Source organism: Theobroma cacao, chromosome 9 (genome assembly GCF_053813885.1).
Source record: "Theobroma cacao isolate CCN51 chromosome 9, ASM5381388v1, whole genome shotgun sequence".
NCBI lineage: Eukaryota > Viridiplantae > Streptophyta > Magnoliopsida > Malvales > Malvaceae > Theobroma > Theobroma cacao.
This window is the reverse complement of record NC_142647.1, coordinates 7,958,019-7,972,646: the sequence shown is the minus strand read 5'-3', so window position 1 is coordinate 7,972,646 and position 14,628 is coordinate 7,958,019. Positions and strand designations below refer to the sequence as shown.

Here is a 14,628-nt window from a genome sequence, read left to right as displayed (position 1 = left end):
CAAGCACCAGATCCAACGCCGGCTTTTCTCTCTCTCTCTCTCTCTCTCTCTACCCACGCTAACCGGCGGTAACCCAAGCACCAGATCCAGCGCTTGTCGGGCTTCCTCTCTCTCACTCTTCTCCTCTCTACCCACGCTAACCGGTGGCAACCCAAGCACCAGATCCAGCGCCTGTCGGGCTTCCTCTCTCTCACTCTTCTCCTGCCGACGCAAACCCGAGCCCCTTTTCACTCTCTCTCTCTCTACCGATCCGCTTTCCCCTCCTTTCATTACGCATTTTTTGATTTTTTGGTATCTTTTTTTGATGTATCTTTCTTGGTTTTTTTTTTTGTGTGGATTGTTGTGGCTGCTAGAGACTTAGGAATTTTTGGTTGTGCTTGTTTTCTTTTGCTTGCAGGATCCCCCCTTTTCGATTGCTATAGTGCCCCCTCCCCTTTATACTCGGTTCTTGGGCATTGGGGGGGCACGTTCCACTATCCTGCCAAACGTGAATTTTTCGCGTCTGGCAGGGTGAGGGGACGCACCTTGCCAGTCGTACCTCTCTCCCTCCTTTTTTCATTTCTTTTTTATTTTTTAATTTTTATTATTTTATTATTTATTTTTTTTAATTCATTTTTTTGTTTATGATTTTAGTGTCTACAGCTGCCCCTCTTTGCACATTTCGGAAATTCGAAATAGTGCAAAGACGTAGACACTGTGTTTGACTAAATTCTTTAATTCTCTTACCAAGTTTTTTTTTCTTTTTATTATATATATTATATATATTATTTTTATTTTTTAATTTTTATTATTTATTTATTTTTAATTCATTTTTTTTGTTTATGATTTTAGTGTCTACAGTATGTATTCATTAAAATCATTTTGTAAACTTACTTCAAATTTACAATGTGATAATGGAAAATTATGGGGAAAGGTTTCGTTGGATTATGCCCCATACAGGTGGTGGTCTTTATGTGGAAATTAATGTGGAAGAAGGTTGTGATTAAGACGAAGCTTGCAAAAGTGGTTACTTGGTGATGATTAGATGTTGTGTGTAATATGTAATCAGGGTCGAGAAACAATAAAACATCTATTTTTTACATGCATCAAATCTTGCAAGAAAAGGAATTTATGGTGTACAGAGTGGTATCTCAATTAGGTTTTACCAAATAATCCATAGTTTTTTCTTGTTTTGGAGGTTAGTTTGTTTCTATAAAGGACAACAACAAAATGTTAGATTGCTAGCCTTCTTTACAATTACATGCTCGTTGTGGTTATTTCGTAATGATATAGTGTTCAAAGACAAAGTTCGGGATGTTTACCAAGTATATGATCTTATTAAGTTACGTATTGTCGTGCGGGTGAAAGCTAAGTGGCCTAATATGATTGATTCAACAGAGAAAATATTTTGATGTCCATCTAATGTGCAAAATATACAAGAAGAGAAAACTATAGGCCCGGAATAAGTGTGGGTGGCTCCACCGATAGATTGGCTGAAATTAAATGTTGATGGAGCCTCTTCTGGAAGCAATGGTGAGGCTGGAATTAGAGAAATTTTGCGAGATAACAATGTGGTAATTAAAGCTTTGTTCTGAAAGTCAATTGATTTAGGAGATTTTAATTTAGTAGAATTATTGGCAATTAGAGAAGCTTTTTTGATATATCCAAGTGACAAAAGGCTCCACATGTCTGGTTTGTGAATTGAAATTGACTCGAGCAAATAACTCTAAAGATACTCCTTGAAAAATAAGGAAATGGCTAGTGTATATGGAGAGTTTGAAGATTGGTCTCGTAGTGGAAAATAACTCATGGTGAGTACAAAGAGCTATGGAGTTAAGTAGAATGTTCCCTTAAAATGCTAAGTGGTTCGAGCTTTGATATACACTTATGTGTATTGGGGGATATCTTTACCAAAAGTGGGATGCATTGTGTGTACCGCTGCATAATTGCGACTTTGAATGATATTGGCAGTTTAGAGGCATTCAGAAAGGCAAATTTCAAATGAAGATTAAATAGTTGAGTTTATAGAGTGGACTCCACCTAAGGTAGAGTTCTATATTTTGATTAGCAGTGCCGTGCTAGGTGGTTGTTTGGACGGTGGGGATTTGTTTGAATTGGATACAAATTTCTAAAGTCTGAACAAAGATGAAATTCTTGTGCAAATTAATGTTGAAGGGGTGAAACTCTAGTGGCTGAATGCTAATAAAAAGTAATTGTTGTTGTTATTGTTAGTGCTTGTTTGACTCAATTTTTTTAATTTATTTATCTCTTAAAAGTAGAAGTCAGGTTAAATAAGATTTTGAAAAACTTTTAAAAGAAAAAAATAATTTTTTTTTTTAAAAATAAAGTCTAAAAAAAAGAACTTTTAGAAAAGCTTCATAAAGGAGCTTTCTCTTTTTTTTTTTTTTTAAACATGTTAGTTTTTCATGAAAATTTTTATCTTTATTCCAAAAATGTTCTCATTTATTAAAAATAATCTGAATATCATTCTTTTAAAAAATACTCTCTTCTCTCTTAATCGATCTCCCTCTCCTCTCCCTCTCTTTGCAAATCACTCATCTCCAACGCAAATTTCGATCTCCCTCTCTTCTACTTTTCTTTACAAAGACTACTAAAACAAAAAGAACAAAACACTCCGTAACAAAATAGCTTTTATGGTAATTTTAACCAAAATTAGAGTTTATATAAATTGTTTTGCTAAACAGTTTATCTATGAAAAATGACTTATAAAGTAAATTTATCAAATATTTTTAATTTAATTTTAAAAGCTATTAATTTCATAAGAGTTTCATAATAGTTTTTAAGTTAAAAAAAAGCTACACCAAAATGGCTCAAATTGTGATTTCAGCAAGTGGATTGGTGCGTTCTTGGACATGTAGTTGTTCTAAATTGGATAACATAATAGAGTGGATAGACTTCTGTGTCGCATGTTGATATATCTAGATAAATCCAAAATCTAGATATTATTAGTTGCTGTGAGATTTGCTTTTCTTCTTTTATTACATATCTAAGCAAAAAGCCAAACAGCTATGCTTAGCTGCTAGCCTTTCTAATAAAATAAACTTATCTTTAAAAAAAAAAAGATTATTATCTTATATATGACCAATAAAATTTTTAAATTTTGTAAAATTTTTTTTAAATTTTGTTAATAAATTTATCCAATTGACGCACACTATGAAAATATGAATTTAACAACAAAAATTTTATATAATTTTACAAGGTGTGCAAATAATTGTTCTTCACAAAAATATTTGCAACAATTTCTTTACATATTTTGCTGCAGAATATAGTTTGCAACATCTTTTGCAACACAAGACTTTTCTATTACGAAAATGTTTATACAACAATATATAAATTGTTGCAAGATGCAGCAAATAGTAGTATTATGTTGTCGGATTTACCACGTAAATGCACATATCGTTAACAAGTAATATAATAATAAAGAAAGCATTGAATTTCACAAAAAATTGTACCAACTTTGCTAGGGTTCGAATCCCCCCTCCCCCAATTATAAAAAAAAAAATTATCACAACCTAATTTGTTTAAACAACCAAAATAAAGTGATTAACTAAAAGAAAAACTAAAAAAAACTAAATAATAGCTAAACTGAATGTAAAATTTGATGATAGATCTTAACTAGAAAAATTAATCAATAAATAAGCTTAGGATTATAATATCTCTCAACACTTCATCTGAATTTTATCTCTCTCTTAACTTACTAAATGGATTGAATTACTAACCTAGAGTTTTCAAATTATTTATAAGTCTCTTATGATGTTCTTATAAAAATATTTATCTTAACCAATTCACTATATTCTTATGAGAATTGCATTAAAGACAAACTCATTAAGCTCAAATTCTAATCTTGGCTATATAAGATATATAGGTACATTCATATCCTATATGCAAATCAAATTACCCAATCTACTTAATAAATTTGAACTTATACTATTCCATCCATGATCTACAGTAAAGTCCCTTTTCCAAGTTGTATTTAAGTTTTCAAATCAATCTAATTGGTATTAAGCAATCAGAAGTATTAAACATAACATTGGAATAAACAAAACTTATTCCATTGATCATAAGCAAGAGAGAAATTAAAAATTCAAACTACATGTTAAGTTCAATTACAGTCCTAAATAGAAAAATTTAGTTCATGCTAAATGAAAAAACTTAATCCAAAGAAATTTAACCATAGTAATAATTCAAGAAAAACAAAGAAGAAAAGAAAATAATAGAAAAATAAAGATTTACTGGATCTTCAATCTTCAATCTTTAACAATCTTTTTTTCTTGCCTTTTTATAGCCTCCTAAAAAACCTAATTTTTGTAAAGTTCGGAAGAGCCTTTTCCAGAGATATCGATGCGGTGCTGTGGCCTCACTTTCCTGACACTATGGTGCCGCACTTGTATATATATATATATATTTTGCATTTCATCCTTCTGATGCTGCAACCTCACTTCTTCTAGCATTGCAGTGCCACACCTACTGTCTCCATTATGCACTCTACTACACTCATTCAACTTGGGACACCATTTTCTCCTCAATTTGGGCTGAACTGGGTAAAGTGGTAAAATGAAAGTTATAGTTTTATCTCTTAGCTTTCTAATGGCCGAAGAATCACATCAATTGAATATCTAGAATAAGAATTATGTTCAAAATACTTAAACATATACGAGAGAAGTACTGGCCATTCATACACTCTTCTTCAACAATTGAAGCCTTTTTATTTGTATACCTACGAAAGTATAAAACTAAATCAATACTAAACTAAAAGTAATTTAACATAAAATTAAAATAAAACAACTTAGATTAAAACAACTCAACATGATTTAAATTAAACTAAGAAAAACAATTAAAAACACTTAATTCTGAACCTAAATATCAAGAACTTAGTTAATTTAATACTTAAAATGTGACTATGAAATAGAGTTATCATGTTGCAAAAGTAATTGCAACAATTTCTGTTAATTTTTTATAGCAAAATCTAGTTTATAATAACCTATTGCAACATAATACATTTTATGTTGCCAAAAGGATAAAGTTTGCAATATTGTTAAAATTAACAAATGAATTTTTATTATTAAAATTAAAATTTCACTTTTCAAAAAAAACTAAAACTAAAATTTCTTGTAGGAATATTTGCATGTATTAATTATGTTGATTATTAATTTTTTAATTATACATTTATAATGGGTGTATAAAATAATAGATTTCATAAAATTTGTTTTGATTATTTTAACTTCATAGTTTGTTTTGTTCAAATTAAATTCAACTAAATTCTATATAAATTTAACATATAAATATTTGGTTTTTCGAGATTGCTTGGGTTAAGTTATAGAATTCTTTGATATGTAAATTCATTTTTTTCTCTGATCATATTATTGACACATTTTGTATTCCTTCACAACTAACGGTGAACAAAACCAAATTAGATAAATTCTCTACCAAAATCAAATACGATTTGGGTTAAATGGTTTGGTCTAATTGGTTTATTGGATCAATTGATCCAAAATATTTGATCTAGTTCGTTTTTTGGTTAGTTCTTGATTTTGAAATTTTTAGACCAATCTACTCAAAAAACCAAATTAATTTTTTATAATATATGATATATATTAATATATATAATATTTTTTTATATATATTAAGAAGAATTGATAATAAACTTAATTAATATTATACTTAAACATATATTAGTTTATTATATGTACACATACAAATCATAATCATAGCAATTTAATTTTAGTTATATATATTTATTTATAAATCTGTATTAATATGAAATTACAAGTTATATATTTTAAATGATATAACTTATATGTTAATATTATAATCGATGATAGTAATATCTTACATATTAATATGTTATAATTATTACACTTTAGTAATGTTTCATAATATAAAATGTTATGAATATATATATAATTGTATAAACATTATATATATATATGTATTATTATAACTTATAATAAATTTTATTTATATGATTACACTTAATAACTTTATTAATTATCACCATAGTTTTTATAACATATTGTTTATAATTAGTTATTATTTATACAAATTTTGATATAAAAATTAAAATATTATAATATATAAATTGTGTCATTAATTTCATATATATTATATTATATATATACCTATACTTAATTCATATATAATTTATATATATTATAATTTGTTAAAAATATGATAAAATTTTAATCTATTGGTCTAAAACCAAACCAATTAAACTAATTTTGTATTTGATCAATTTGGTCGTTTTTTATATTTAATCGATTTTGATCTATTTTTTAGAAATATTTAGTTTATTTAATCTTTAAGTATGACGGACCAAATTATTTAAGCCATCCATTTGCTCACCCCTATTAACAACTACTCCACTATCTTTAACAGACCATCAGTATTTGTAAATCGAGTAGGATGTCTACTTCATGCAAAATATAATCATTTAAAAGGTGAAATACTGAAATAGTGCAATACAATCATTAACCGCTTTGAACCCATATACACGAATGAGAGGAAGGAAATATAGAATTTAGCATAAGAGTGTTTTTCTTTTTTTTTTGTTTTTCTAACGAAGGGAAAGGTCAGGCTAGATCTTTCGTCTACACATCTTTAATCTGTGGTATATTTTACTACAATATTGACACGGTCAAATTATACAAAACAATCAAATCTTTAAAATATTAGGTGTTTGATTTGCAGAAAGGCTTAAAAATCCAAAGCCTCGTACCGTGAACGTAAATATTGGTGAATGAGGACAGCACGGCATAAAGATGAGGATAGGCGGAGGCTAGTATGGCCCCCGCCCCCCTTCAAAGGTTTCAAATTTTGCAATTTCTCTTTGAGTTTTTCATAAATTTTATAGTTTTGTCTTTATTTTTTAAAAATTTTAAAATTTTACTTTTATAAATATTAAAAATATTAGTTTTATCCCTACGAACTAGAAATCTTGACTCCACTGCTGAGGGTAGGTATGATATAATTTGACCCATGAACATAAAGAAATTAACAAGTAAAAAATTAAAAAGGCTACACTGCAGTCTTTAAATAAGCTCGGGGCCTAGGCACTCAGGCATAGGCACCCGTTCTCATTTTATTTCTTTGAACTTTTTGAGAACCCAAATATACTCTAGGGAGAGGAGTTTGTACATTTTCAAAGCTATGGACTTAGGGGTAGCAAAGCTAGGGTGCTCTCTCTTGGTGCTGCCTTGTGTTCAAGAGCTAGCAAAGGGGCCATTAGTAAAATTCCCACCTCGATAGGTGCGCACTGATGAAGAGCCTCCCATCTTATCTGTCACCAATTCGTTGCCACAAGTCCCTGTTATAGATCTGCAAAAGTTCTTTTCTGAAGAATTTAAGGATCTCGAGCTGGAACAGTTGCAACGGGCATGCAAAGAATGGGGTTTCTTCCAGGTACTTTAGTTGTTTTCTCCTATTATCTGCAGCTTGAAATTTCCGTGTAGGCTTAGTAAATGTCACCAATAACACTTTTCAGAAAAAAAATGTCACTATTAACATATATGGATTTGTACCATGCTTTGGGATAAAAGATCCAGTGCTTAAATAGTTAACGAAGGTTTAAGTCATCAAGTAGTAAGAAAAATGTAGACAAAGATTTGGCAGGACTGCGTGAAATTTCGGGTTTGAAATATGGAACTGTTGCAGTTAATCAACCATGGAGGGAGCACTTTATTGGTGGAAAAAGTGAAGTTGGAGATGCAAGAGTTCTTCAATCTCCCAATGGAAGAGAAGAAGAAGTTTTGGCAAAAACCAGATGACATCGAGGGGTTTGGACAGGCCTTTGTTGTTTGTGAACAGCAGAAGCTTAACTGGGGAGACATGTTCTACATGATCACCCTCCCAACTTATTTGAGGAAACCTCATCTATTCCCTAAGCTCCCACTTTCGCTAAGGTTCTGTCTCTTAATCTCTTGCAATAATTGAAGTGATGTGAAAGATACTTCTCTGGAATTAATACCTATTGCTAGATTTTAGTCTTGATATATTGTTGCTACATGCTAAAAAAACAATAAGTCCCCTTCCCAAAATAAAAGGGGAAAAAACAATGTAAGAAATAACTTCTATATATTTCTTTTAATCCCACAGCTAAGACTACAAAATAAGAGCCTGAATTCTCATTTAACCATGACAAAATAATTGATTGTAGGGAAAACTTTGAAGCATATTCAGCAGAACTGAAAAACCTTGCCATGAAAGTACTTGACCTCGTGGCAAAAGCTCTAGCGATGGATCCTAATGACATGAAAATTCTGTTTGAAGAAGGGCATCAAGCGATGAGGATGAACTATGATCCCCCATGTCCATAGCCGGAGCTTGCAATTGGCCTCAACTCTCACTCTGATGCTGTTGGCCTCACCATTCTACTCCAAATCAATGAGATGGAGGGCCTCCAGATAAGGAAAAATGGGACATGGATTTCTGTTAAACCCCTTCCAAATGCTTTTGTGATCAATATCGGAGACATCATGGAGGTAATTGATGTCTATCATTTTCTACAACTCTAATTGGGGAGTTTTGGTAAATGAAAATAGATTTGCTTCTCAAATGAATAGTTATGTTGTTTTGCAGATTGTTTCCGATGGGATTTACCGCAGCGTTGAGCACCGTGCGACCGTTAATTCAGTCAAAGAAAGGCTTTCAATTGCTAAATTTTACAGCCCGAAATTGGATGGAGATATGGGACCAGCACCAAGCCTTGTTACTCCACAAACTCCAGCAGTGTTCAGGAGAATCGGGGTTGCTGACTACTTCAAGGGTTATTTCTCCCGCAAGCTACGTGGAAAAGCTTATGTGGATGTCTTGAGGGTTCAATATGAGGAAATAAATAGAAACTAAAAATTGAATCTGAGTCCCATATATATCAATTAAACACTAGAGAACTACTATATGATAGAATAAACGTCCTAGACATTAGTGTTCATTCTAGAATAATTATATATTTGCTGATCAGGTGGGTTCCAATGGCGGGCCAAGGCCGGGGTTCAACCACGTATTCATAGAGGCTAGGCTTGACCAAACTGGGCTGGCCCGAAACTAAAATATATATAACACTGACCATGCCCAGCCGTTGCTTTTCTTCACTGCAAATGAGCAAGGTCCAATGTAATTATTTAATTAAACAAAATACAGTCTTTTCGAATGTAAATATCAAACCAGACACAATAATCAAGCAAGATACACTCGAAAAATAGAGAAAAATGACAAAGAATGAGCTCATCAATCAACGCAAAGCAATGTGTCGCCATTTTCAAGCGATCACATATGTGGCATCAAACAGAAGGATCAAAATACTTTTAGCAGCTACTTGGTATTTTGCATTTAAACACCGATAAGTGTTTTTTTTGTGTTCTATTTCATTCAAGTAAAATGGCTTGAATCTAAACCTTTTGGAATTGAAAATTGAAAATAAACAATTTTGGTTTAGAGCAGGGGAGCTATAAACCTATAATTTGTTAAAAATTGAAAATGTCATTTCGTTTTGGAGCTACAAATTGAAGATGGCTATTGTATTGGTGCTACAAGCGGCTTATAGAACAATGTTTATGGACATGTATATTGATTTAACTTTATACACACGGAATTTTGGAGACGTTGACCGAGGGGATGAGAAGCTTGAAATTTTTATTATCAAAACAAAGTAATTTTTTTATAAAAAAATGTAATTTTAGGCAATGAAATCATGTTTGGTTAATTATAATTTCTCATAAATGTTATATTCGACTACCATCTCAAATTAATTTAATTGAGACTTTTAAGTTCAGTTTTTTTATTTTTTAATCAATTCAGGTTTGATTGGGTTCAAATTTAATTTTTTTCAAATGAGTTTTTAAGTTTGGATTTATTTTGGGACTTTTATTTATATTGATAAGCTCGTTTGTGCTGTTGAAAAACTCCATTGTTATAATTATACTATTTATTAAGTACTACAAATCATATTGTTCTCACAATTTTATTAATCAAAAACTCCATTGTCATAATTATATTATCTATTAAGTACTACAAATCATATTGTTCTCACAATTTCATTAAATTTCCTAGTTAATGTTTGATCATTAATTCAAATTAGAAAACAAAACGATGTAAGGTCTAAAAATTTATTTAAAACCTCATGCTTAGTTTTTGACAACAATGTTCCCTCCACTATTCTCCTTGTTAGGATGCCCTTATGAAAATAGGATTCTGGAGACAAAAAATTGACGATGATATGTCATGTTTGAGTCTGGTTTCCTTACCCCGCGCGAGACAAAATGGATAAGCTTGTTGTGGTGCCCAAGAAAATTAAATTCCCTTTCTCCTTTTTCTCATTGTTTCAAATTCAAAAACAAAATGAAAATGCTCGAATCTACCACCAAGGTTAAAAAACATTTGTTAATCGGAGACAAAATTAATAAGCTTGTTGTGGCGCCCAAGAAAATTAAATTTCCTTCTGTTTTTTTTTTTTTTGTTGTCGTTTTAAATTCAAAAGCTAAATGAGAATGAATGAATTTTCCTCCCATGTAACACTAAGCTGTTGTTTGGTGAGTAAGATAATTGGAACTGAAAAAAAAGGAGGGTGGTTTAGGAGACTGAACCATCAAGGCGTCAACCAGCTTTTGAAAAGGCCGTTATAAAGTATTCTAAATCAAGCTCTAAAAGACCGCCATTTTTTTCGTTCAAAATCAACCGTACTTAACGAACCATCATCCGAATTTTCTATAAATTCCATCCTTTTCCCAACCCAGCAAACGTTTTCAAGGTTTCCTCATCAGCTAAAACGAAATCAAATTAAGCACCAAAGCGTACAATAAGACAAACCGTATTATGTTCTCCTTGCCATCTCTAAGGAAATCCTCACTACTAATCAAACCAATGCGTTCAAATCAACGGTCGAATACTACTGTTCGTCCAGTGTTTAACCAACCACAAGGCTCTGGTTCATCTCCATTGGGCTTGGTGAAACCTTCCTTCGGTGGGTCTGGCTCTCGTGACAACAAGAGTGGAGAGCAACTGTTGCTGTTCTTACTGAGATCAGTCTCTTCTGGGGTTTTGATTGTTGGGTCTAGTTTGGGCTTTAGCTACTTTGCCCATTCTTCTTTTGATAGGAATTCTTTGGCTTCTTTTGCCGATGCTCCGAAAGAGGCGACATGGGCAACGAATGGTGATGATCGGTTTGAACATGCGATTCTCCAGAAGAAACCCAAGTTTCTCGTTGGAGGTAATCATGGGAAATTGGTGAAGTAGCAACTTTCAATCATTTGTTATACATTTTTACTTTTTCTTCATTAAATGCTGGAATGCGATTATATTTTTTTTCCTCTAATGTTTCAGAAGCATACAGGAGAAGAGTTTTCTTCAACTATGAGAAACGCATACGACTGCAGAGTCCTCCTGAAAAGGTAGGAACTATGCAGTAATCCCTGACCAAATTGTCGTAACATCACTACATTTTAGAGCAAAAGACATTGTATTTTAGCGAATAATATGCAGGGTAAGTCTGTATGGATGTTGAGGTAGGCAAGTAATTAGAGATAATTGCATAGGATAATTATAATTAGCTTTGAATTTATTATATAGTGTTATCTAATGGATGTGAACTTTCATGTCCATCCTTAAGTTCGAGAGGGACAAGCCCCTTTTTTATACTCATAACAAAGTTATGGCACTTTGACCATAAGGGATTCTTAACATAATTGAGTTCTAATTCTTGATAAAAAAAAAAAAGAATAAAAAGCTAGACATTAACTTTGCAGTACCTTCCCTTGAATTAATCAATGAACATTAAATTAAGTTCTAGCTCCTTCTCCATCCCGGTATTGGGTATAACATTGTGTAGCTTTCACCATTTCATTTCATTCCATTTTCATTTTGTTTTATTTTTGGAAAAATCCTTAAGCTATGGACTATCTCTATCAATCAGGTTTTCAATTACTTTGCATCACATAGAACCCCTGCAGGAGACGTTCTTATGACACCAGCAGACCTGATGCGGGCACTAGTTCCTGTGTTTCCTCCATCGGAATCAAACCGTGTTCGAGAGGGTTTTCTAAGAGGGGAACGCGTCCCTGGCGAGTTATGTTGTCCCCCTTCACAATTTTTCATGCTTTTTGATACCAACAATGATGGACTCATATCTTTTCCAGAGTAAGTTTCCATTGTCTCTTCAAGCTTGACACTAATTTGCCTAAATATGAAATTTCGTCAATTACATGAACCTGTTTTGAATAACTCCAAACCACTATCCAATGAAGCTGTTGAACGTTAAAAATTAAGATCCTGAAGCAATCTTCGTTGTCAACACTTGCAGGTACATCTTTTTTATCACACTTCTTAGCATTCCTGAATCAAGCTTCTCTGTGGCTTTTAAGATGTTCGACCATAAAAATGATGGGTGGGTAACCAAGTACCAAAAAAACGAAAAGTTCGATATTGTTATCTCTGGATGCAAATACTCTTATCATTCAACAATGCTTTTGCCTTTCTTACTTCATCATTTTGTTGATTTTCTTCCCCATCATTATATTTATAAAATATTATTCAGAAAGTTCTTGAAAAGTTTTATTTCTTATATTCTTTACTAAATTGCTATAGTAGGATTTAACTTATGATTTTTTTCATTTGAGCTCATTATTACTAAAAAGAGTTACATAATGAAAATTTTGTGTGGTATTATTTTTGCCATTAACTCTTATAGTCAGGGTATCCTTCAATGGCTAAAAGCAGGGCCTTCTTCCATGATGGCTTTCTAGGTTTCATCATCCTTCAATAATTCTGCTAGACTGCTACATGTTACTAATAGGTAAATAATTTTTTTCACAAATAGGATGGACGTAGATGGAATTACTCAATAAGTCATTGCCATCAATTAAACAACAAAATAATTAATTGGTTTTAGGGTTCCAAAGACAAGATTAAGGAACTTAGCCATATTTCTGTCATATTAGTTTTTCGGCTTCTTGTTCTTATTGATTTTTACTGCTTATTTCTTTTATCCCAATTGGTTTTACTTAACTGATTATATGTGCACTTCAACAAAAAAATCACAATATTTCCATTATTAACAGAGAAATAGATAAGGAAGAATTCAAGAAAGTGATGGCTTTGATGCGAGCACAAAATAGACAAGGGGCTTGCCACAGGGATGGACGAAGACTTGGCCTCAAAGGCACTCAGCCTGTAGAGAATGGGGGATTGGTGGAGTACTTTTTTGGAAGAGATGGCAAGACATGTCTAAAACATGACACATTTGTCCAATTTTTACGGGATTTACATGATGAAGTATGTGATTCATTGTTGCTTTGATCTTTCTCAAAAGTTAAATCCTATTCTCATTGGTTTCATCAGTAATCAACATTTGATCAGATATCCTCCCAGAACTGTATTTCTGTAGTTTTGCCTTGTTTTGTACCTTAATAGGGAAAAAGTTGCAAATATAATCAATATCTTAATTGACTTTTTCTCTTCAGTTTGACTTATACTTGGTAGAAACTAACTTATATCTTTGAATTTTGTAGATCTTGAAGTTGGAGTTTGCCCATTACGACTACAAAATACATGGTACAATATCAGCTAAAGATTTTGCATTGTCATTGGTTGCCTCTGCTGAAATTAGCCACATAAACGAGCTGCTTGATCGCGTTGATAAACTTGACAACGAATCACATCTTAGAGACTTGCGGATTACATTTGAAGAATTCAAAAATTTTGCGGAGTTACGGAAAAGATTGCAATCATTTTCTCTAGCCATTTTCAGTTATGGAAAAGTGAATGGGGTGTTAACGAAAAAGGATTTCCAACGAGCTGCATCTCAGGTACGTGCTCTTAACTGTCTTCCCGTCTTTATGCATGCATGTGTCTAGCAAGCTATAGTACCTTCTTTAAGTTCCTAATTATTAGTATAATTTTTACCTCTTTTGTCAATGCTAAGTGTTCGTGCTATTTGAATGTTGAAGGTATGTGGAATAGCAATTACGGATAGTGTGGTTGACATAATATTCCACGTGTTTGATGCAAATCGTGATGGAAATTTAAGCTCAGATGAGTTTGTGAGAGTTGTACAGAGACGGGAAAGGAGCAACTCACAACCTCGAGCAGACACCAAGGGATTGATATCTTGCTGGCTAAGTTGTGCAACAAATTGCTCCACTTCGAAGCTGCTTCTTTAATTAGATGATCATCCTAGAATTGATCTATGGAAATGGAAATGTTCAACACTCAATTAGAAGGTGTGGAGTCAATTACTTAATCAGACGCAGGCCTGTTTTCTACGATGTACATACTTCTTCCTTGTGAAAATCAAAATCACTTGTTATCTAGTGAATGTAAATTGGTCACAATTATTTAATGCATTGTCAAGCATCCATTACCTCACGCATATATATCACATAAATAAAAAAAAAATTCCATTTGCTCTTTTTCTGCCTTCATAAATGAAGTGCATCTACGTGGATAACTTACAACTCTTGCGAATTTAAAATTTTAAGAAAGAAGGAGCCGTTGCCTGAAAAGTCAAGGTCGACGACGGCGGCATCGAGGAAGGGAGAGAGGGATGAGAGAAAGGGGTTGGACGCTTGAGTTAGTGGCAGAAGAAGAGGAAAGCAAAAATGAAGAAAGAAAAAAGTTTTTATTGTTAGGATTAGACTATAG

General features: G+C 32.3%; 1 protein-coding gene and 2 pseudogenes across 2 annotated transcripts; all 3 read left to right on the top strand.

Annotated features, from left to right (window-relative positions):
* The first annotated feature begins 7,074 nt into the window (after positions 1 to 7,074).
* On the top strand, positions 7,075 to 8,714 carry LOC18588876 (oxoglutarate-dependent flavonoid 7-O-demethylase 1-like; annotated as a pseudogene). Its single transcript, XR_016028512.1, has 3 exons — positions 7,075 to 7,398; positions 7,651 to 7,898; positions 8,153 to 8,714. The product of XR_016028512.1 is annotated as an oxoglutarate-dependent flavonoid 7-O-demethylase 1-like (transcript).
* Positions 8,385 to 8,841, top strand: LOC148760676 (oxoglutarate-dependent flavonoid 7-O-demethylase 1 pseudogene; annotated as a pseudogene).
* Positions 8,842 to 10,806: 1,965 nt separating this feature from the next.
* Positions 10,807 to 14,147, top strand: LOC18588875 (calcium uptake protein, mitochondrial-like). Its single transcript, XM_088810150.1, has 7 exons — positions 10,807 to 11,200; positions 11,314 to 11,381; positions 11,903 to 12,126; positions 12,290 to 12,478; positions 12,993 to 13,260; positions 13,497 to 13,793; positions 13,935 to 14,147. Exons 1-7 carry the CDS (start codon positions 10,807 to 10,809, stop codon positions 14,145 to 14,147), a joined length of 1,653 nt encoding a protein of 550 aa, XP_088666276.1.
* The last annotated feature ends 481 nt before the right edge of the window (positions 14,148 to 14,628 follow it).